The 21,917-nt window shown below is 40.2% G+C and overlaps 1 protein-coding gene across 1 annotated transcript; it reads left to right on the top strand.

Moving 5' to 3' along the window:
* The first annotated feature begins 2 nt into the window (after window positions 1-2).
* Window positions 3-21,888, top strand: rsf1a (remodeling and spacing factor 1a). Its single transcript, XM_060877564.1, has 16 exons — window positions 3-452; window positions 1,930-2,021; window positions 2,172-2,264; window positions 3,158-3,363; window positions 4,645-4,766; window positions 4,921-6,491; window positions 6,587-6,784; window positions 9,908-10,012; window positions 11,465-11,544; window positions 11,668-11,722; window positions 13,907-14,010; window positions 14,108-14,175; window positions 14,274-14,463; window positions 15,993-16,237; window positions 17,132-17,311; window positions 17,809-21,888. Exons 1-16 carry the CDS (start codon window positions 299-301, stop codon window positions 18,309-18,311), a joined length of 3,966 nt encoding a protein of 1,321 aa, XP_060733547.1. The 5' UTR covers window positions 3-298; the 3' UTR covers window positions 18,312-21,888.
* Window positions 21,889-21,917: the final 29 nt, after the last annotated feature.

Genomic DNA, 21,917 nt, shown 5'->3' with positions numbered 1-21,917 from the left:
GTTAAACGATCAAACGCAGAAAAACAAAGGGATTTTCTGTGGTGTTTTTTTTTAATCAACTGTTTTATTTACTGCTGCTGTCTGCGCTGGTGCTGGATTATTATTATTATTAGTGTTATTAGATTGTAGCCACAACACTTTACCACCAAATCGGTTTACGCATGACGCATTTAGTGGAAGTTGTAATGATCCACAACGCGACCTGGTGATGACGCTTCTCCCGTAGCGGTGACTTGTGGGCAGGCCCTCGGTCCTCCCTGGCTTTAATCTCACTCTATACTGTAACCCGGGTAGGAAAATGGCTGCTCCGGGAGCTCCAGCGGGTCTTCCTCCGGGTCTCAGTCCCAGCTTTGCCGTCGTCTGCTCGTTTATAGAGCGATACGGTGCTGCTCTGGACCTCCCAGAAATGACTTTCCCCCAGATGGAGGGATACTTACAGGATACATCATCAGGTGAGGGAGAAAAAAAAGGACATTTTACTGTGAAGATGATGAGTATATATATATATATATATATATATATATATATATATATATATATATATATATAGAGAGAGAGAGAGAGAGAGAGAGAGAGAGAGAGAGAAAGAGAGAAAAAGAGAGAAAGAGACAGAGAGAGTAAGAGAGAGAAAGAATAAGAGAGAAAGAGAGAGAGAGAGTCTCTCCATCATCATCATCATCATCCTCATGGTGCTGTGGTCTGGTTCAGTGTCTAACAACACATCTGATCTTTTCCTTTCTTTTTTTTTTTCTCTCCCCAGCTCTTCGACACACTGTAAACACTTATTAAAGACCTGAGATCAGGTGTATTCGTGTAGAAAAGCAGTGTAACTAGCTAAAGGACTGAGAAACACAGCTCTTGGCTAACATGCTAGTTTTGTAGATTTTAATCTACCGTTATAACCAGATACAACAAGGCCATTATTTTTTGTGTGTAAATACGAATTATAATCACGCCCCCCCCCCTCCCCGCCCCCCCAAAATTGATTCTTTATCGTTTGTGGTCATTAACTAGCATCTTATTCCCGCTAGCTAGCTGTCAGGTGGATTATTTGTGTTATCTTTCCTGTTTTTAACTCTACATCCGAGTCTGGACCAAATATTTTTTTCAGTATTTACACTGACATTCACTGGCTGTTGTTTTTCCAACAACATGATAAACATAACACAGTTTAAGGATTTATCGAGTGTAGATAATTATAAATGGACTCATGTTTACATCCAGTTTTAGCTAGCAACATTGAGACGAAACAGGTCTCTTCTGCGCATGCGTACAACTTCTGAGCCTAACTTCCTTTCCACATATTTATATGTATTTTTGCACAAATATCGTCATGTACTATTATTTGTGTAGGCTTAAACGACAGTGCTTAAAACAGTGGTTAATAACATTTTTACAACACTATATCTCATGTAACATGTAGATCAGATGGTTAATAAGATAATAAATGTTAGTAACCTTGTATTAAAGCACATTTTATACATGAATCATGAAGTAACCAATAGGTCAGAGATGCCCTGGGTAATAAATATCGTCTGTAATTATGCACAATAGCAAAAACAGGCTAAACCAAACAGATTTACAAAATCAGAAATGTTAACTGATCTGATGAGTTGCATAAGACACGCGGACACGATTTGATCAAATAGACATATTTCTGATGGTTTTATTCTGCATGTCAACAAATGACGTGTTTCCGTGCAGAAATACTACATCCGGCAAATGTCTACCTAATAGACAATACAGTTGGCTTTCTATCTGAACTATGCAGAAAATGCAGATTCAGGTCTACTTACTCTAAGTAAAATCTATATGTATTTGAAATTATGTTAATAGAACCGCACGTCTTTGTCTGAAGAGTACAAAAACCTTTGCTTTCAATGATTATTGTGTTTTTGGTTTATTGGTTATCTTTTTGCCCCTTTGTAGTTCCACAGCCTCTTGTTGAGCTCCATGTCAAGTTACTTCGCAAACTTGGCAAGTCAGTGACATCAGACAGATGGGAGAAGTATCTTGTTAAGGTAAATGAAACATTTCGCACTTTAGTACTATGTTTACCTGGTGTTAAAATCCTTAAATTTTATATTCTTTTGTCTAGTGATTTTATTGGTCTAGATCCTGTTATCTGTCAGATTTTATGATTTTTATTTCATGTAATTTTTTTGATGTAGGCGTGTCAGGAGTTCAACAGTACGTGGGCATGGGAGCTGGAGAGGAAAGGATACCCGGAAATGTCCACGGAGTGCAAGGCCGACATCCTTAAGGTGCTGATTTGAAACTTTGAACAGTTTTTATAACATATTTTCATCATAAAAACAAAGTTTTACGAACCTTTGTAGAACTTTGAGAGTGTTCGTTTACCTTAATAATGCAAGACGATTATGTCCTGATTTATATGGTCATAATCAGAATTATATATACAGTTGCTGTATAGCATAGTGGTGCTGTGGATTGTGTTACATCCTCACATCTCCTGAGTCCCTGGTTCGATCCTGAGCTTGGGTTACAGTCTGAATGGAGATGTGTTGTTCCTGTGTCAGTGTAGGTTTCATCCGGGTTCTCCGATTTCCTCCGACCTCCAAAAAACAACTGGGTTGGCTAGTCTAAATTGCGTGTGTGAGTGTGTGTTTGAATGTGAATTTGTGGGTGTTTGGGTGTGGGTGTGTATGTATGTGTCTGTGTGCGCACACGGTATATAGCCCGATTCACATCCAGTGTTCTCATGGTAGGCTCTGACCTGAATAAAGTGATTGCTGCAGGTGATCGAACGAATGAATACAGTGATGTACTTAGTACTTTAGTATTGTTTAATTACTTATGAATGATATCCGTGTTCAGTAATCGCTTCATCCTGGTCAAGACCAATCCCTGGAATACTGGACACTAGGCAGGAATGAACTCTGGGTGAGATGTCAGTCCATGACATAATTTATCACCACCAGCTCACTAACCAGCATGATTTTGGGAGCTGGGAGGAAACTAGAGGACATCAACATGAAATCAACATAGGTGCTAATCTGCACTCGAACCAGGGCTGTCCTGCAGCACCACTGTCCCTTACTACATGCACACCAGTATTATACAATACATATTAATAGTAACAGCCCAAACATAGTGCGCTACATTACATGTCTTTGATTGCTTGGCTGTCTTACAGTATTTGTGTGAAAGCCAGTTTGATGACAACCTCAAGTTTAAGATGGCAGTGAACGAGGAAGACCCAGAGAAGATGCGCCTGCAGCCGATCGGCAGAGATAATGAAGGGCTCCTGTACTGGTTCCAACTGGACCAAGACCAGAACATTCGGCTCTACGTTGAGGAGCAGGACGATCTGGATGGGTCATCATGGAGGTGTATTGTCAGGTAAGCAGTGATGGAGCAACAGTCTGGAAGACAACAAGAAGCTACCAACGAAGATTTAATAATATTTTCCAGACAGTTTTTTGTCACCACACAGATGAGGATAGGTTCACTGTTGAGTCTGGTTTCTGGGAAGGTGTCCATTTACTTCACGCAGGGAGCAGTAGAGGGTTCCAAGGGTCACAAATTCTATAAAATCTCCAGTTGTGTACCGTAAGGAAATATGAAATTTTCCCATTTTTAAGAACATCATTAAGTTCCTTACAATACATTTGTAAAACGAAACTTCTGCAGCTGTTACGATCAGATGTAGCTAAGACGGAATAAATTCGAAGCTAATATTTTGTTGTGAAACACATTCTATAAACCTGCAGTTAGCAAGTAATAAAAATCAGCCGCTATTGGTATCCTTTTGTCTTTTGATTTCGCCTTGAGGCGGAATTGTAATAGAAAACTGGAAGCTGTGCGGAATATATTTCCAGCTCAAATTTGAATCTGCTGTTTTGAAAATTATTGTAAAAATAAGTAAGATATGTGCCATGACGCTGACGAGATCTGGTATCTGATGTCCGGCAGAAAGTGTAGATTAGTTTTCTATTACAGAATAGCTCAGTGTGTTAGGCTCTAAGGCAAATCACACGTTTATACACACGTTTATACACGTTAATAATGAATTATATTAATGCTTTGTGGCTTCTATGGTAACAGCTTGGGGGTGGGCCATGGTTCCTCAGGATTTAAGCGTATGTTTGCCTCGCACCTCTCTGGTTTGAGGTTTGATTCCCGCATAGCCCTTTGTGTGGGTGTGGGGGTGTGTGTGGACTTGGCATTGTCTTGGCATTGTCTCCCTGTGCTTAGGGGGTTTCCATCATCTATTCTGGCTTCCTCCCCAGTCCAAAGGCTTCTTTTGTTGGCTGACTGGCATCTCTAAATGATCTTGTGTGAATGGGTATGTGAGTCCACTGAGATAGACTTCAGGTTCCCCATGACCCTGTGTTGGAAAACAGAGGAGAAAATGGATAGATGGATGATAGCAACTTAACGCTAACAGATCACACCACCTGCACAACCTGTCATGTATTTTGTCTGACTTAAAGGACATTTTTACCAACATTTTTATCTCCAGATATTTCTTGCTTCATTAGCCAAATCTGAAGTAAGGATAAATTTGTATTTGGCTCCATCCAACATGACAGTAAGCCTTGATGGCCTTGAGTTCACTTTCTCTTCTGAACACTTATTAAAAGCTGTGCATTAGCAAAGCAATATTATTTATCTTACCAGGAATAGGAACGAGCTGGCAGACGTTTTGGAGCTCCTTAAAACTAAGGTGGAACCAGCCATGACGGACGAGGACCGACACGATGGTACTTCTGGCATCCCAGGAGATGAGAAACCCTGTGGAGGTAATAAAACACAGTCCTCCTGTACTTACTGAATAATTATGATCCTGTTGTGTTTATGCTGGTCTTGTCATAAATCACTTCATTATCTGTTTATTGCTCTCTGTGTCTAGGTGTGACTTGAATCTGAATGTGTTGTACATATTTCCCCCCTAAGGTGAACTTAAAGCAATGAACAAGGCGGATAAAGTGGAGTGTGCCTCAGAGGAAGAAAGCAAGCCAATTACTTATAGTGTAAATGTAAATTCGGACCGATCTCTCAAAGAAGAAAGTCAGATCGTGTGTGAAATGAAAAGAAAAGGTTCTGTCGGACCACTTAAACTGGAACAAGAGCGAAAGGAAGAGCTGGAGCTGAAAGCGCTTGGCACCGAAACACCAAAATTGGACCAGACTCCTGTTATAGACAACAGAGTGAGCACAATTAAGAGCCTCATCAAGGACGAGTCGAGAGATACACCTCGACACTGGAACGCCATTTCGGTCGTCATGGCACCCGGTTCCATCAAACAAGAGCTTCCAGAAAAGACAGATTCCTGTAAGGACAAAAAAGAGAAAACGCCAGAAGATTTCGAGAGAGCCATGAAAAGTGACCAGCAGGCTAAGATACCACTGAAAAAGAGGGAGCTGAAAAGAAGTGAAGGCTACGACAACAGTCATTACAGCCACGTAAACAATAACAACAACAGCAATGGCAGTGTTTCTGTGGGTGGGATAATTGTACGCAACCCAGCAGCATTGGAGCATACTGGAGAAAAAAAAATTGCAGCATCTCCAATTCTTGGAGAAAATTCACAGGCAAAGGAAAGCACTGAATCTGCCCAGGACAGGGCTCTAGCTCCGAATAAAAGAGAACAGTATGTAGGTTTCGGAGTGATAATGGGTCCGATTGAGAGAAAGCAGACTGTTCCTTTGCCTGATGGTTTAGGAAATTCCACAAAGCCTAGAAACGGACTGCACGAAGATCGTGACATGAAGAGCTTTAAGACTGAGGCGGCACATGCCGAGAGCATACGGCAGTCAGTGTTAGTTAGAAAGCCAAGTATTTCCCCGGCCACTCATCATCTGAGCATGAGCGAAGAGATGACACTTAGAGTTGAGCACGCAGAGAGTGACGCCAAAGTAAAGGCTCTCGGAGCAGATGCTAAAGGGCGAGCTGCATTGTTGTTAGCTTTACCCACAGACGGAGAAAATCCTATAGAGTGTAGTGACGGGAAGTCGGTTATTAGGTCTAGGACTGAGCAGGAAATGGTAGCAAAGCTAGAAGAGGCGTGTAGTACGGAAGAGCTGGCTGGAAGCAGAAAGGCTAAAGCGACAAAGATCCCTGATGGAGGGACAGGTGACCTCACCGGCGTCCAAGCCGCAGACGAAAACAACAGCAAAGGATTTAAAAGTTCCAAAAAAAGACGGTCCGATAAAGCGAAGCTCAAGTTGCAGAGCGGGGAGGATTGGAATAAACTCGAAGACGAGGAAGTGTCCTCAGAGCTTCAGAAAGAAGGCATTCGTCTCAAGATCAAGATCCCGCTCCACAGGCGAACTCCAGAGCTCCGCAGGTCGGCCAGAATCTGCAAGCCCAGTCCCAAGCTGGCAGAGATACAGGAGCGGAAACATACGGTGCCCTCTGCTGCACGGGAAGCAGAAGAGCACGTGGAGCAGGAAGAGGAGCGAGCGCTTCACAAGACAGACCTGCACAAGAAAATCAATTCAGATGGACAAATCAAATCCATTAAGGTAATGAGCTAATCAAATGCCGATCCAGAATATTCCTTAGGGCTGATACATGCTAAATGTTTACAGAATTTAAATCTGTCTCGTGCACATTTCAGGGGAAACGTAGACACAGACGGCCTCGCTGGTCGAAACCTTCAAAAATTCGCAAAATCGTAGCCATTCCAGGAGGTGACGCAGCGTGTGAGAGCAAATCTGAGAGAGATGAGAAGAGTGAGTTGGATTCACAGCACTCAGAAGAAGCTCCACCTGAAGATGCCTGTAAACACTGCGGCCTCATCAACCATCCTGAACTGGTGGGCCACACATCCATTTCATTCCTCTTGAACACATTTACAGAACTAATCATTAGTGTCATATTAAGTCTTTAAGGAAATTCACAGCAAGTTCGAGAACAAAAAAAAATAGTATTCATTTGTAAGTTAACAGTGTGGCAGATACATTTTTTAACACATCGCCTCCTCCATGTGTGTGTGTATGGAGTCTGCACGCTCTTCCTGTGATTTTGGGATTTACTCTGGATACCTTGGTTTCCTCCTCCAGTCCAAAAAGCAATTAGGCTAATTCATTCGTTCATTCATTTTCTACCGCTTATCCGAACTACCTCGGGTCACGGGGAGCCTGTGCCTATCTCAGGCGTCATCGGGCATCAAGGCAGGATACACCCTGGACGGAGTGCCGACCCATCGTAGGGCACACACACACACACACTCTCATTCACTCACACACACACACACTACAGACAATTTTCCAGAGATGCCAATCAACCTACCATGCATGTCTTTGGACCGGGGGACGAAACCGGAGTACCCGGAGGAAACCCCCGAGGCACGGGGAGAACATGCAAACGCCACACACACAAGGTGGAGGCGGGAATTGAACCCCCAACCCTGGAGGTGTGAGGCGAACGTGCTAACCACTAAGCCTCCGTGCTCCCATGTAGGCTAATTGACATCTCTAAATTGTCCATAGTGTGTGAATAGGTGTGTGTGTGTGTGTGTGCAATTGTGTCCTGTGATAGTCTGGTATCCTGTCTGGGGTGACCTCTGCCTTGTGACATGAGTTTCCTTGTATAGGCTTCAGACTTCATGACCTAGTAGGATAAGTGGTGCATGGAATGAATGGATGGATGGATGGATGGATGGATGGATAAATGGATTGTTGAATGGATGGGTGGAGGGATTGATGGATTGGTGAATGAATGGATGGATGGATGGATTGTTGGTTGGATGGATGGATGGATGGATGGATGGATGTTCTCCATGTATAACACGTGTTGTGTTCTCCACATGACGCCATAAAGATCCTTTCATCACCTTGTTTTTATATTATCGATCACAGGGTTCGCAAAATTGCCAGCCCGATGTCCCGTGGATATTGTGTTTTCCAGCCAGGCTACCAAAGCGTACCTCCGTCGTGCCCGTAGGGCTATCTCATAGGGACAGTGCTTCTGTACATTCATTTTGCAGTGGCAGGACACAACATTAAAAATCATCCCTGCCACTGCTGCAGGTTCTCAGTGACGCAGTGGGGTAGTTTATTGCGGAGGACACCGTACGCGAAGTGCATCTCCACGTCTTTAAAATTTGCGATTATACATAGTAATGTAATTAACGTACATAATAACATGCATGCATAATAACTTCTCCCTAGTAAAACATTTCTCTTTCTGTGGATGGAATGAAGTCTTAAATGTTTCGTATGAGAGCTATAATAATACAGATGACGCTTTCTTTTTTAGTTTGCTCTTTTTCTTTTTTCCAACTCATTGACGACGCTTTATTCATTTTTTAGGTTAATGTTTGCATGTTTGGTAATTAGATTGAACTGTTTCGGACTGCTGAACTGAACACGACATATGCAGTGTGCGATACCTGTGAAGTTGTTCTAGACATGGCGCAGCGCTGCACTGCGATCCTCTTTATGTGTTTAAGCCTCCCATGTTATACACTAGCGACTGACTGAGGAGCACCTGGCGCCTTTCTGGTATGATTGTGTCCATGTCTAGAATGGTATCTTTTCAGCCTGTGTATGACTGCACACTTTTTACTTTAACTTTCAATTTGCAGTTGTCCAAACCGTGTATAAGGAGCGACCGTGCTGATTTTACAAGATGCTCTGGATCTGTTGCACACAATTCCCCCGACGTCGTCCTGTCAGTTATTTCTATCCTCATGTGATAAGTGAAATCTCACGCAGCAAGCTTAAACATGGGATAGCGATTGTATTCGCAGTGGAGAAAAATACTAAAATAGTTTTTGATTGATGTTTTATCTCCTTTACAATATTCTACATTTAAAAAGTTTTTTTTATTCAGGGTACTTGAATTCATTTAGGGCTACCAAACTCTTGTGACCGCCCGAAGGACTACCAGGGATTTTGAAATTTTAAAAGGGAGAGAAGCCCTTAGACTGAAATTAGACTGATGGTGATAGAACTTGTGTCCCAAATCACTTACTTATGCATTATTCTACACATTCTGGTAGAGATGCCATTACCCTTGTAACACTCATACACTATATGGTAAAAGACATAGTGTATGCATAGTGCAGCCTTAGGGGTCGGCAACCTTAAACACTCAAAGAGCCACTTGGACCCGTTTCCCACAGAAAAAAACACAGGGAGCCACAAAATCCTTTTGACATCTAAAATGAAGATAACACTGCATATATCGTTTTTTACCTTTATGGAAAGTGTAGAAAAAACTGTAGTGTGTTGCATTTATGAAATCAATGAACTGCTACAGAGTAAACAATTTTATTTCTGCAGGCAAACAAAAATATTTTGAACAGTTTAAACTTAACAAAATCCTAATCTTAACAAAAAAGATGCCGAGTTGAAGGTTACTTTCAAATAAAATGTTCAATGTCTAATTGAGTCCTCTTTGTATTCATGACATCAAAATTTTAACTTGCCGGCTGCAGCAAAGCAAAACTGCTTCTGCTTCTGTGTGTCGGATTTCGCAAGTCGGCAGTTATGGCGCATATTTTGAGCGACAAACAAATTAAACACGGTTTATTTTAATGTTACAAGAGCATCATAATTATTATAATATTTACAATAAACATCAATAAAACATCATAAATAATATAATTATTATTATTAATTTAGAATTACATTTTTTTAAAAAAACTAACTAAATAAAATAAAATAAATTTAAATTAAATATTTATTTTCCAAATCTACAGGGAGCCGCAGCAGAGGGATGAAAGAGCCACTTGCGGCTCCGGAGCCACGGGTTGCCGACCCCTGATACACCAGGTCCTTGTGTATCATGTGGGACACTTACTATTGGCTTGAATTGTGACCGTGATATTAGAAAAGTGTATTAAATAGTGGCATCAACATCTTGTCCATTGAACACCCTGATTCTATATAATCATCTAATGTCAATATCTATTTTTTTTTTATTCTCCCAGATTTTGCTCTGCGACCGGTGCGACAGCGGCTACCACACGGCCTGCCTGCGACCTCCTCTGATGATCATTCCTGATGGAGAGTGGTTCTGCCCTCCATGTCAGCATGTTAGTAGTCACACAAAGTCTAAGTTCCATCATCAGTTTAACAGCATGATTGTGAGCATGACTTTGTCAAGCATGACCAGGCTTTATAAATAAGAATTTAGGGGACATTTCAGACGCAGTATGGCCACATACGTTTATTTTTGCGCCTGTTGGCTCACTGGGTAGCTTACTCTAAATAATTTATATGATTTGGGTTAAAGGTGCCGTCAACAAGATTTCATATTTTAGCTCAGAATTTACGTTCATTAAAAATGTGTCATTTGTAATGTCTGCTGATGACGTCGCTGGGCAGTAACAAAGGTTTCAGTGCATAGACAAAAAAAATTTCCCCTTGGTCGTTATAGTGGATGTCACTGATAAAATACAGCTAGAAAACGTTTCCTTCTTTATTTCATGTTGCAAAGAAGATGATTATTTTGAAGGGAGGTGATTCTATATTTTTACACTCACTGTGTATACTTACATTAGTGTATCCTTTTTGCATGCCCGAGGACACCACAAAGACACGAGACATTCAGTGTGTTAAGTTTAACAGCTGTCCTTTCATTATCACATGTTGGGGGAAGAAATTAGTGTTTAAATGTTAAGATCTAAATGTTAAGATCTAAAAAACAAAATCCTGAATCAGCTTTGGTGTCTCTTTGTGCTAGAAATATTTAATAATAACTTAAAGACTCAGCCTTTTATCTGCTAGAACCTCGGTCCAATCCAGGTTTCTTCTTCATACATCATACACTGCCTTCATCAGATTAGGTTTGGAGACTATTTTTGTCCACTAGACTAGTTTTCTGATGCTTTCTGGTGCTAATCCTTTATGTTTTTAGTAGTTGTCTTGTTTTTTTCCCCATTAAATACAGGTTCATTTTCTTTTTTCCCCCATATATTATAAAAGATGCAAACCTTTGCGCTCCACCGTTTATGTATAAATAATATTCTATGGTCTTTTATCAAATTCAGCTTGTTTTTCATGTGGTTCAGACAGTCATGAGGTAAAAATGACTAGGGCCTAGAGAGAATCCTGACATTGGCCAAGCTTATAAGAGTTAAGAGGGCAGAATTGACGGAAGGAATGGCGTACTTTCTCTCTTTCTCTCTCATCAGTCAGAGTGGTGATTTTGGCCAGTCGTCTTTGTTTGTGAGCTCATGTATGCGGAAGAAGGTAGATAAGGCTTGTAACGCTGCCCTGTGAGCAACAGTTAAAAAAGATGCCTGGCTTTACATGTGTACAAGGAAGCACATTTTTTCCTTCTCCTGAAGCTTAGGCATGAAGGTTAATAAATAAATTGATACACACTTTTAAAGAAAGTTGCATGCATGAAGACCTTTCTAAACTGTTTATTCACTACACACAGAGCTATTACTGGATGTACATGCAAGACATAATACTCACTTTGTTGTAATTGTACAGTATGAGCAAGCCTGTAGAGAGCTGTGCGATTTGGTTTTTTTTAGAAGTTGCTGTGTGAGAGGCTGGAGGAACAGCTGCAGAACCTGGACACGGCCCTGAAGAAACGGGAACGAGCCGAGAGGAGGTGCAGATGCAGCCCACGCAACACACACACACACATACAAACACACACACGCCTGTTTAAGCATTTTGGCCGTGTATACTAATTCAGACCTGCATGTTTTCTCCCATGATTTTGTATTTGTAGGCGTGAGCGCTTGGTTTATGTGGGAATCAGCGTGGAGAACATCATACCCAATCCAGTAAGTACATTTCATCTCATTCATGAAACACACTGTGAATGAGCTGTTGATTTTTTTTGTTGATATTCTACAACAGCACCTCAGTAGTGCTAAGCTACATGTACAGTAATGCTAGCTGCAGTTTACAGGTTTATAATAATGTCTTTGTTATTGTTTCCATGGTAACCATTATGTCATAGAGACTTTATGACTAATAAATAAATGTTTTTTTTTGTTTTTTTTTTAGCAAAGATAAACATATAATCATACACGTGGATATAAGCGTAGATGTTTATTTAATATTTATAACAGAAGTCTGGACCGTGCCTAAGTCTTCAGGATACAGGGATTTGCGGTTAAGCAGTTATATGACAGTGTGTAGTTTCGCTTGGAATATATACACTCACCGTCCACTTTATTAGGAACACATTTACACTTGTTTATTTATGCAGCTATCTTATTAGCCAGTCAGGTGGCAGCAGTGCGATTAATAAAAAATTATATACAGAAACAAGTACAAGAGCTTCAGGTAATATTCTAATCCAACATCAGGACTGGAGAAACTCGTACACCATGAGGTTGTGGTGTACGAGTTTCTCTGTGACTTGGTCATGGCACGGTTATTCGTACCATTAGTGCTGGTTTACAAATTTCAAACAGTGCTGATCTCCAGTGATTTTCACACACAACAGTCTATAGAGTTTACAGAGAATGGTGAAAAAAATGAATAACACTTGAGTGAGCAACATTTCAGTTGGTAGAAACACCTTGTTGAAGGGAAAGGGCAGAGGAAAACTGCCAGAATGGTTTAAGATACATAAGTAATCATTCTTTACAGCCGCGGTAAGCTGAAGAGCATCTCAGCGCACACACAACTTTGAATTTGTGGCAGTGATGCAGGGATAAAACAGACCCAAATGCAGGATAGCGTAAAAGAAAACAGGATTTATTAAATAAAAAACACAAACCAGGAACTAAGACATGACACAGGACGCAACAAGAGACAACATTAGACGACAAGGATTCGCACGGCTAAATAGATGACAATTAGACATGAGGAACAGGCGTGCAGAAGCGGGGAGGAAGAGACAAGGGTGGGACAGACACGTGACACAAAACATAAACAAAAGCACGTGGTCAATGTCCGGGCTGAGTCCTGACAATTTGTGTTAATTGTGTTAGTTGCGTTAGCTACAACAGAAGAAGACCACATTTGGTTCCACTCCTTTCAGGAATCTGAGTCCCTCATCTTCACGGATTTCCCCGTACCGGACAATTAGTCTATCAAACTGTTTACATACTGCTTTGCACAGTTTTTGCTCTTTGCACAGGCCGTTTTGCACAATTCATTACAATACTTTATATTACTGCTGTTATTACATTAAGGGTTCGTTCCTGTATTTTTGCACATGTACTGTAGAATATAAAGTATGTATTCTGGTCGGCGCTGCTTTTGTGTATTGTCTTGTAGTGTTTTGTATCATTTATTTGCACTGTCTTTTGTCTTGCACTGTTTGCACCAGGTTGCACAAATTAACTTACTTTCAGTCCTTAGCTCTGTGCTGTTCTATGTAGCTCTGTTTTTGTTCTATGTAGCACCAGGGTCCTGGAGAAATGTTGTCTCATTTCTTCAAGTGACGTGACATACGGCTAAGTATGGTGATCCATACTCAGAATTCGTTCTCTGCATTTAACCCATCCAAAGTGCACACACACAGCAGTGAACACACATACACACCGTGAACACACACCCGGAGCAGTGGGCAGCCATTTATGCTGCGGCGCCCGGGGAGCAGTTGGGGGTTCGGTGCCTTGCTCAAGGGCACCTCAGTCATGGTATTGCCAGCCTGAGACTTGAACCCACAACCTTAGGGTTAGGAGTCAAACTCTCTAACCATTAGGCCACGACTTCTCCTATGTACTGTGTCAGATATATATGGTTGAAATGACAATGAAAGTTTCTTGACTTGACTTGAATTTTAAAGAATTTTCAGCTGTCCAGTTTGAGTGAATCTGTGCCCATTTGCCCTCAGACTCATGTCCTTAGTTGACAGAAGTGGAAGCTCCTTCAAAAATAAAGGAAAACTATCTGTTCAAATGTAACTTCAGACATATTTGCTGAGAATATTTTTTGACTCATAGCAATAAATTGGGCAGTCGTTTGACCAAGCAGATTCATAATCCATTTCTTCCACTTCCCCACAGGATGCTGATGCAGAGGATGAAAAACAAGAGAAAAAAAAAGGTGCAAAGAAGTGTAAGAACCTGGAGAGGAGATCCACACGAAAGAGAAAGTCCATTAGTTACAGGTGAGTTTTGTTGTGATGCCATTCAACTCAGACCTGACGATCGCTTGTCTTGTAAACACATTCGGTTTATTAACTTATTAATTCAACTATTTACCAGGTTTGACGACTTTGATGAAGCCATCGATGAAGCAATAGAGGAAGATGTCCAGAATTCGGATGGTGGAGGTGAGGGAATGTGTATGCACAAGCAGATGAAAGGATGTCATTTTGTTCATTTTTTTTTTCCAGAAAAAGTTTTAAGTGTTTTGTGTCATTTCCCTTAGATGTGGGTCTCGGTAAGGATATGGCGGATATCACAGACCAGGAAGAGAAAGAGGAAGCCAAAGAGATCCGAAAGCCTGTGAAAATCCCTGCTCCATGCAAGAGGAAACGCCGCCGGAGACTTAACGATTTAGACAGCGAAAGTACACTGGATGAGGAGGAGAGCGAGGATGAGTTTCAGATCAGTGACAGGTGAGTTATTGTCGCAGCTTCACAGATGTTCTGTGAAGCCCTCAGAAGTGTGTTCGAGAACATTAGTGAACAAACAGCATCATGAAGACCAAAGAACACACCAGACAGGTCAGGGATAAAGTTGTGGAGAAGTTAAAAGCAGGGTTAGGTTATAAATTAATATCCCAAGCCTTGAACATCTCATGGAGCACTGTACAATCCATCATCCTGAAACGGAAAGAGTATTGCACAACTGTAAGCCTACCAAGACATGGCCATCCGCCTAAACCAGCGGTGTCCAGTCTTATCCACAAAGGGCCGGTGTGGGTGCAGGTTTTCATTCCAACCAAGCAGAAGCCCTTAGTAGACTCTGGTGTGGCTTCTGCTTGGTTGGAGTGAAAACCTGCACCCACACTGGCCCTTTGTGTATAAGATTGGACACCGCTGACCTAAACTGACAGGCCATGCAAGGAGAGCATTAATCAGAGAAGCAGCCAAGAGGCCCATGGTAACTCTGGAGGAGCTGCAGAGATCCACAGCTCAGGTGGGAGAATCTGTCCACAGGACAACTATTAGTCGTGCACTCCACAAATCTGGTCTTTATGGAAGAGTGGCAAGAAGAAGGCCATTGTTGAAAGAAAGCCATAAGAAATCCTGTTTGCAGTTTGCGACAAGCCATGTGGGGGACACAGCAAGCATGTGGAAGAAGGTGCTCTGGTCAGATGAGACCAAAATGGAACTTTTTGGCCAAAATTCAAAACGTTATGTGTGGCGGAAACCTAACACTGCACATCACCCAGAACACACCATCCCCACTGTGAAACATGGTGGTGGCAGCATCATGTTGTGGGGATGCTTTTCTTCAGCAGGGACAGCGAAGCTGGTCAGAGTTGATGGGAAGATGGATGGAGCCAAATACAGGGCAATCTTAGATGGAAAACCTGCTAGAGTCTGCAAACAACTTGGAAAGACTTGAGGTTTACCTTCCAGCAAGACAATGAACCTAAACATACAGCCAGAGCTACAATGGAGTGGTTTAGATCAAAGCATATTCATGTGTTAGAATGGCCCAGTTAAAGTCCAGACCTAAATACAATTGAGAATCTGTGGCGAGACTTGAAAATCGCTGTTCACAGACGCTCACCATCCAATCTGACTGAGCTTAAGCTGTTTTGCAAAGAAGAATGGGCAAAAATTTCACTCTCTAGATGTGCAGAGCTGGTAGAGACATACCCCAAAAAACTTGCAGACGTAACTGCAGCGAAAGGTGGTTCTACAATGTATTGACTCAGTGGGGCTGAATAAAACATTGCAAAAAACATTTGGACACTATTTATCATTTTCCTTCCACTTCACATTTATGTGCCACTTTGTGTTGGTCTATAACATAAAATCCTAATAAAATACATTTTTGTTTGTGGTTGTAACGTGTCAAAAAGTTCAGCGGGTATGAATACTTTTGCAAGGCACTGTACAAACATCTGGCCACTAACACATCAGTAATCAGCCTTTCTGTCCTATCTCTTTCTGTCCCCTTCCTTTGAGCCCAGTATGGAGGAGGATGAGTTTGTGGTGTCAGGGGACGATGGAGGCAGCGATGCTGATGCTGCATCCTGGGATGGGAGTGAGAGAGGCAGCATCACCAGCAGTGTAGAGCGTCTGCCTCCAACCAGGGGAACAGCCAGAAACGGCCAAGCACAGAGAACTAAGAGGAGGACACGCAGATCAGCTCGACGCAACCGAGGCTCTTCAGAGGAGGAGGAGGAGGAGGAGGAGGAAGAGGAGGAGGAGATAGGTTTGTAGTCATAATAATGTTCCTCTGTTCTAAAAATTTGGAACACGTAATGGCTTTTTTTTTGTGCGATTTTGTGTTTTTAACTTTGTTTTCTGTTTCATTTTTACATTAATCATAATACAGTTATTTTATATTCATGCTTGTAACACAATTTAGATTTGTTTATTTGAGACTGTACATGTATTTTATAGCATAAATGTATTTTATTCAAATGTTTAGAAAAAAAATAAAGCAGCTGCCTCATCTATCAACAAACATTAGAATTTTGTGTTATTTGCTAGGATTTTCTTGTTGTTCTAGTTAATATTTAATTAATTATATTGTAATTATTAATATTTTAGTGGAAAAATTAATAGTATATTGTGACACCATACTTATTGGGTCATAAATGGGGAGATGGACGACAGGCTTGAGACTGATTCTTTCATTTTTCAAAAAAAAAATTCTTGGCTTTTAGAGATTTTATCTCACATACGCACACACTCCAATCTTTTTTCCTTTAAAACTTAACACAGGGGTGGGATCCAAACTTTTCCTGACTCCGCCCTCTATTTTCAAACCGGTGCCTGATAACACACTCGCTTCCACAAACATTATCTTTTATTCATTCATTTATTCATCAGCTGCATCCTGGGTCCAGGTCACAGTGTATTTAACCCCTGAATGGGACACCAGTCCCAGGAAAGGGAAAATTTAACATCACAATATACCTACTGTAAAAAAGCTTTTGGGAGGCAGAAAATAAAGAATCCAGAGAGAACCTACACTGACATGCTGAAGAACATGTGTAGAAACTCCACACAAAAAGTAACAGAACTTTGGATTATTATCCATTTGTAAAGCTAATCCAAACGTTAAACATTTACAGCGTTTTTCTCTTTTTCCCTGCTGTAGACACAGAGGGCTCTAGTGAGGTCAGTGACAGCGATGTGAATCTGAGTAGAAGGAGGTCACGGCGCAGTCGGAAAGCCCAGATCAACTATTGCGAGACGTCCGAGTCAGAGGGGTCGCATAAAGCCTCAGAACGGAAAACTAACCAAGCGCCACGCCGCCGGCGAATTTCCAGCTCCAACAGTGAGTCAGCTCTCTAATCTGTTTTACTGTCTGAACTTCCATTTGTATCTGTTTAGCATTAAAGCTGCCTACTGTTAAACCGGTAGCTATACACTTCCCTTTATTTGTTACCTACATTCACTATACATATATCATAATAAATATCATTTTTGATTGAATCATTCCTTTACAATTTACCAGTTCTAATCCCTCGGAATTTAGGGAACGTCTTGGTCATTTGGCTGGTATTCAATCAATAAATGTCTCTTTGTACACTATTGTATTTTTTTTATTGCCTAATAAAACATATTTACCATCCACTTTATTAGGAATGCCTGCACACCTGTTCCAGAGCAATAATTAAAGACTAATACTCAACAAAGAAGATAGATAGATAGATAGATAGATAGATAGATAGATAGATCTATCTATTCATCCATCCATCCATCCATCCCTAATTAATTTAAAGCTTTTAGTATTATATTAAACAATACTAATTCACCTGCATTTCATTCCAGCGTCTGTCATTTCTAAAGACTCCGAGCCAGAGGATGATTCTGAGTTGAGGAGCAGACACAGAGGCCGAAAGAGACAGTCCACGAGAGAAGACTCCAAACAGAGGCACAAATGGCTCAAACTAAAACCAGCAAGAAGTTCGAGCGAGGAAGACGAAGAATCGGACGAGGAACGAGACACTGGTGCGTCCGATGAGGAAAAGAGGCCTCACCTTAAAAGCCTGAACCGCATCGAATCGGACGAGGAAGAAGAGGACGAGGTGGAGAAAAGACAGCTGAGAAAGATGGATGGAAAGCAGGATAGCGAAGTTACAGACTGCAGGGAGCTGAGTGTGAGGGCACACACTAGAGGCTCGAAGGACTCCATGTTGAAGCACAACGGCCTGCTTCCTCCAAGATCTTCAGCTCGTGATGAAGATGAAGATGAAGAGGATGAGGAGGAGGATGACCTCTCCGCCGCTACAGACTTTGTTAACTTTGTTTTTGACAGCGAACAGTTATCGTGATGTGCTGACAAAATTTCATATATTATTTTCTCATTGCCTTCTTTTTTTTTCTTTTCTTTTTTTTTTTTTTTTGTGAATGTTTTTCAGTGTACTGGACCAATCCAAGTTTCCAGAGGAATTCTTATGTGATGTCCGAACACACTTTAGTTACATACATCATGCACATGTCAGATGTAGAGCAGGGTCTCGGTGCACATCCTGATTTTTATGAGTGGAAGGTGCAACAATTTAAAGTTACATTTGATCAACTAGTCGCACTTGATCATATGACATGGCCACATTAGACATTTCTCTAATGTTAGCTACCTTGTTAGTGCACCTGGGTCATGGCTTTTAATTCCACCATGTAATTAGCAATAGACTGGTATGTCTGAATTTAAAGCCCTTGTTAATGAAATACGCTAAAAAAAATTCCAACTGTATGGATACCGACTGTAGACTAATATAGACTCAAAACACTAAGGTTATATTTCACATTTATGTTTCTATTTTCAAGAAGCTTCAAAACAGCATGAAAACTGAACATAAAGTCTTGATCTGGTCTGGATTTTATTCTTGAGGAAAGATTAAGGATTCTATAGTACGTCAATAATGGTTGTTTTTTATTTATATTTTTTCCTTCGGTGAGCCGAATCTTTTACCTCAACTAAACAATAAGAGTCGACTCTTTAAGTTCCCAGATGATTCATTATTCAAATCCAGAGTTTGATATTTTCACTCTTAAAGTTTGATAGTTTGCGATCTTGATGGCTAAAACTGTTGCATTTCTTCAGACTGCACTACACGGTTTAGATTTTATTTACATAATTATAACTGATGAATACGTTTAGAACATCTTAAAAACTACAGCAGATGCTTCCTATCTTGTTCTTCATGCACACAGCTGGGAGTCAAACCCACAGGTCTTAAGAATCTCACTAAAGGCAACTCAGTTGTTAAAAAGAGGTTAACATTGAAGTATTTTGAATAAAACACACTGCCGGAGTGACAAACTAAATGTCTCTTACATGCGAATCACTGAAAGCTGACTCATTTACAAATGACACATTACTTTGGTTCACTTTGATACATCAGGGTTACTTGCAGAAATCAGACACATGGAAAACTACAACGCATAATAGTTTTCATGCGTGTGATCTCTACAAGTTAACCGTATACATCAGGGTGGACTAAAGCAATGTGTTATTTGTGAATGAGCCAACTTTTGTTGATGCACATATCAATGAATTTGGTATTAAGCAAATCAATGACTAAGCCAGACTGTATAAATGAAATGCAGTTTAAATCTGTGGGAAAGCTATCTAACTAGGATTAGTTTGTTATCTTGTAAAAATGTTGTGAAGGGGTATGCTATATAATGAACATTATAAACATTTTGGGTTTCCCAGACCATGCTTTTCTGGGACAAATAATCATCACCTGTAGCTTGCTCTGCCTGTAGTAAAGCAGAGTTTCTCTTATTACCCCCCAAAGTTGAATCTCCAATTCAACTTTGCCAATTTTTAATTTCTTAAAAAAACAAAACAAAAAAAAACGGTTCATACTTTTACCCATTTATAGTTTATAGTTGAGGACCATCCGTGCTACAAGTTAGTCCCTGTTATCACGTACATTTTGGCAGCTATACATGACCAATTTATTCGCTACCCTGCCTCATATTTTCTCTGTCTAATAGTTTGTCATGTTACAGAGAAATCAAAATGAACTGAAGACTCCCATGGTGGAATCCTTACTGATTAAATCTTTGGTTAAACAGTGTTGTATTAAAGTGAGCATGTGAAAATAAACCTGTGATTTGAATTCCAGCCAGCAGTCCTGTTAGAACTGCTGAAAATTAATCACGTTTTAACCAATTTGATGTCCTGTGGTAAACATAAACACCTAGAAGATAGCACTATAATGGAAGCTATTATCATCAAAATAGTTAAACATAAATAGCTAGTGAGCTTGGTAATAACTATTTTAACTATTAACATACATAGATGTGTATTAAAATTGCATATTGAATAAGTTTTTGTTACTTCAAGAAGGTATTACAAAATTAGCTTAAACAGCTTTTATTGTCTTGAAACCGTAGCTTTGGTCAATTCTTTTGTAGGGATTGTGTTGATTGAACACCTCAGTCAACATGCTGGTTTGTAATTACTAATAAAATCGTCTACATAACATTTTACTAGCAAATTGTGGAACTACCTAATGTCAGATATCAAACTACTGCTAACAAAGTAAGCAGGTATCAAAGCTAACTACAGTAGTTAGCTAGCTAATGTCAGCACAGTGCTTTATTTTTATAACTTTGGTTAAAAATACTGTGCTTATTATACTGTGTAACTAAATTTTTAAGCACTACTTTAAGCCCAATAAATATTTAAAAAAAAAAAGCTAAGAGGTGATGTCTTATGATCAAGTTTGCACTGATCAACTGATCAAATCCAGTCCTTATTGACTCAGGGAAAATCAGGATGTGTGTGTCTCGGTAATCCATGTACATTATAGCTGTTCCTCAGAAAGTAAAGCACTGTAATTTGTAAGGCCAGTAATATTTTATTTGTCTAACACAAGCTTCTTTCAGCCTGTAGACACTGTATATTTTCTGCTTGTATGCTAGCACCTTTGAAATCAGTGGTTTAGTAATGTTTTCAGTTTTATCCACTGTAAAGAAAAAACAAAACAACAACAAAGTTTTTTTTATACGAGAAAGAGATTCTGTGGGAATCTGTTTGGAACAGTTTTGTTAATCTTGAATAACAATCCTCGATGCCAGCCTGTGTTTAATTAATACATTTACTTTGTTTAAGGAGAATCTTAACCCGACCATTTTGATGTATTGAGGTGTTTCGCCATCAGAAAAGATACAAAAAAAAGTGCCACAAAATATCAGGGCACAGAGTTTAGAGGTTAAAGCAAGTTAGCAGCTTTTATGGAAATGACTTACATACAGAATCTAGCTACTTTATGAAAGTAGTGTCTTATTACTATCCTAGATCTCATTTCTGAAAATGTTTGTCTATTTAAAGTTGTGTATGTTTTGAATTGTTCCCCAAATTTTGTCAAATTATAGTGCATCTGGAAAGGTAACCTAAGATAGTTCAATCTGTCCATGCTGATTTTTTTTTTTTTTTTTTTTGTTCTCTTTGAGTTTTTTTTTAATACTGTATAAAATGTATGTGCCTGTTGACTTGCCCCTAGGCTGAAGTAAATTTTCTTGACTGAATGCACTTATCAAAGCACCTTTGATTGTACCAGATGGTCCAGCCCAGCACTACACAGTTTCGACTCTCGTTCAAAAGCACTTTAAACAAAGCCCTCTTCTTCCACAACACCCCTCTCACCCCAATTCATTCACAACTTGTGCTGTGTGCTCTACTTGGTTATTTGAAATACAACACTTCCAAATCATTCCAGGTACACACCACATCAACCAAGTCTAGAGTCCCGGTGAATGTGGCCTTTGTCTGCTGTAAAGTTATTCAACTGGAATGAGTGTTACTCATATTTTACTGTTCTAATGTTCGGTCTCAGTACATAACAAATCCAAAACCTAAATAAACGTGATAAGCGTATCTCTGTGGAATAACGCCTCTGCGTTTATTACAGCTTTAGCAA

The sequence above is a fragment of the Tachysurus vachellii genome, chromosome 9, assembly GCF_030014155.1.
Source record: "Tachysurus vachellii isolate PV-2020 chromosome 9, HZAU_Pvac_v1, whole genome shotgun sequence".
In the NCBI taxonomy this organism is placed as follows: domain Eukaryota; kingdom Metazoa; phylum Chordata; class Actinopteri; order Siluriformes; family Bagridae; genus Tachysurus; species Tachysurus vachellii.
The sequence above is the reverse complement of the archived record's forward strand: the minus strand, read 5'-3'. Positions and strand labels throughout refer to the sequence as shown.

Coding starts and splice junctions, on each gene's coding strand:
- rsf1a (XM_060877564.1), top strand. CDS start 299: ATGGCTGCTCCGGGAGCTCCAGCGGGTCTTCCTCCGGGTCTCAGTCCC. Junction 2,265..3,157: donor GCAAGGCCGACATCCTTAAG/GTGCTGATTTGA, acceptor GCTGTCTTACAG/TATTTGTGTGAAAGCCAGTT. Junction 14,011..14,107: donor AGAAAGTCCATTAGTTACAG/GTGAGTTTTGTT, acceptor ACTATTTACCAG/GTTTGACGACTTTGATGAAG.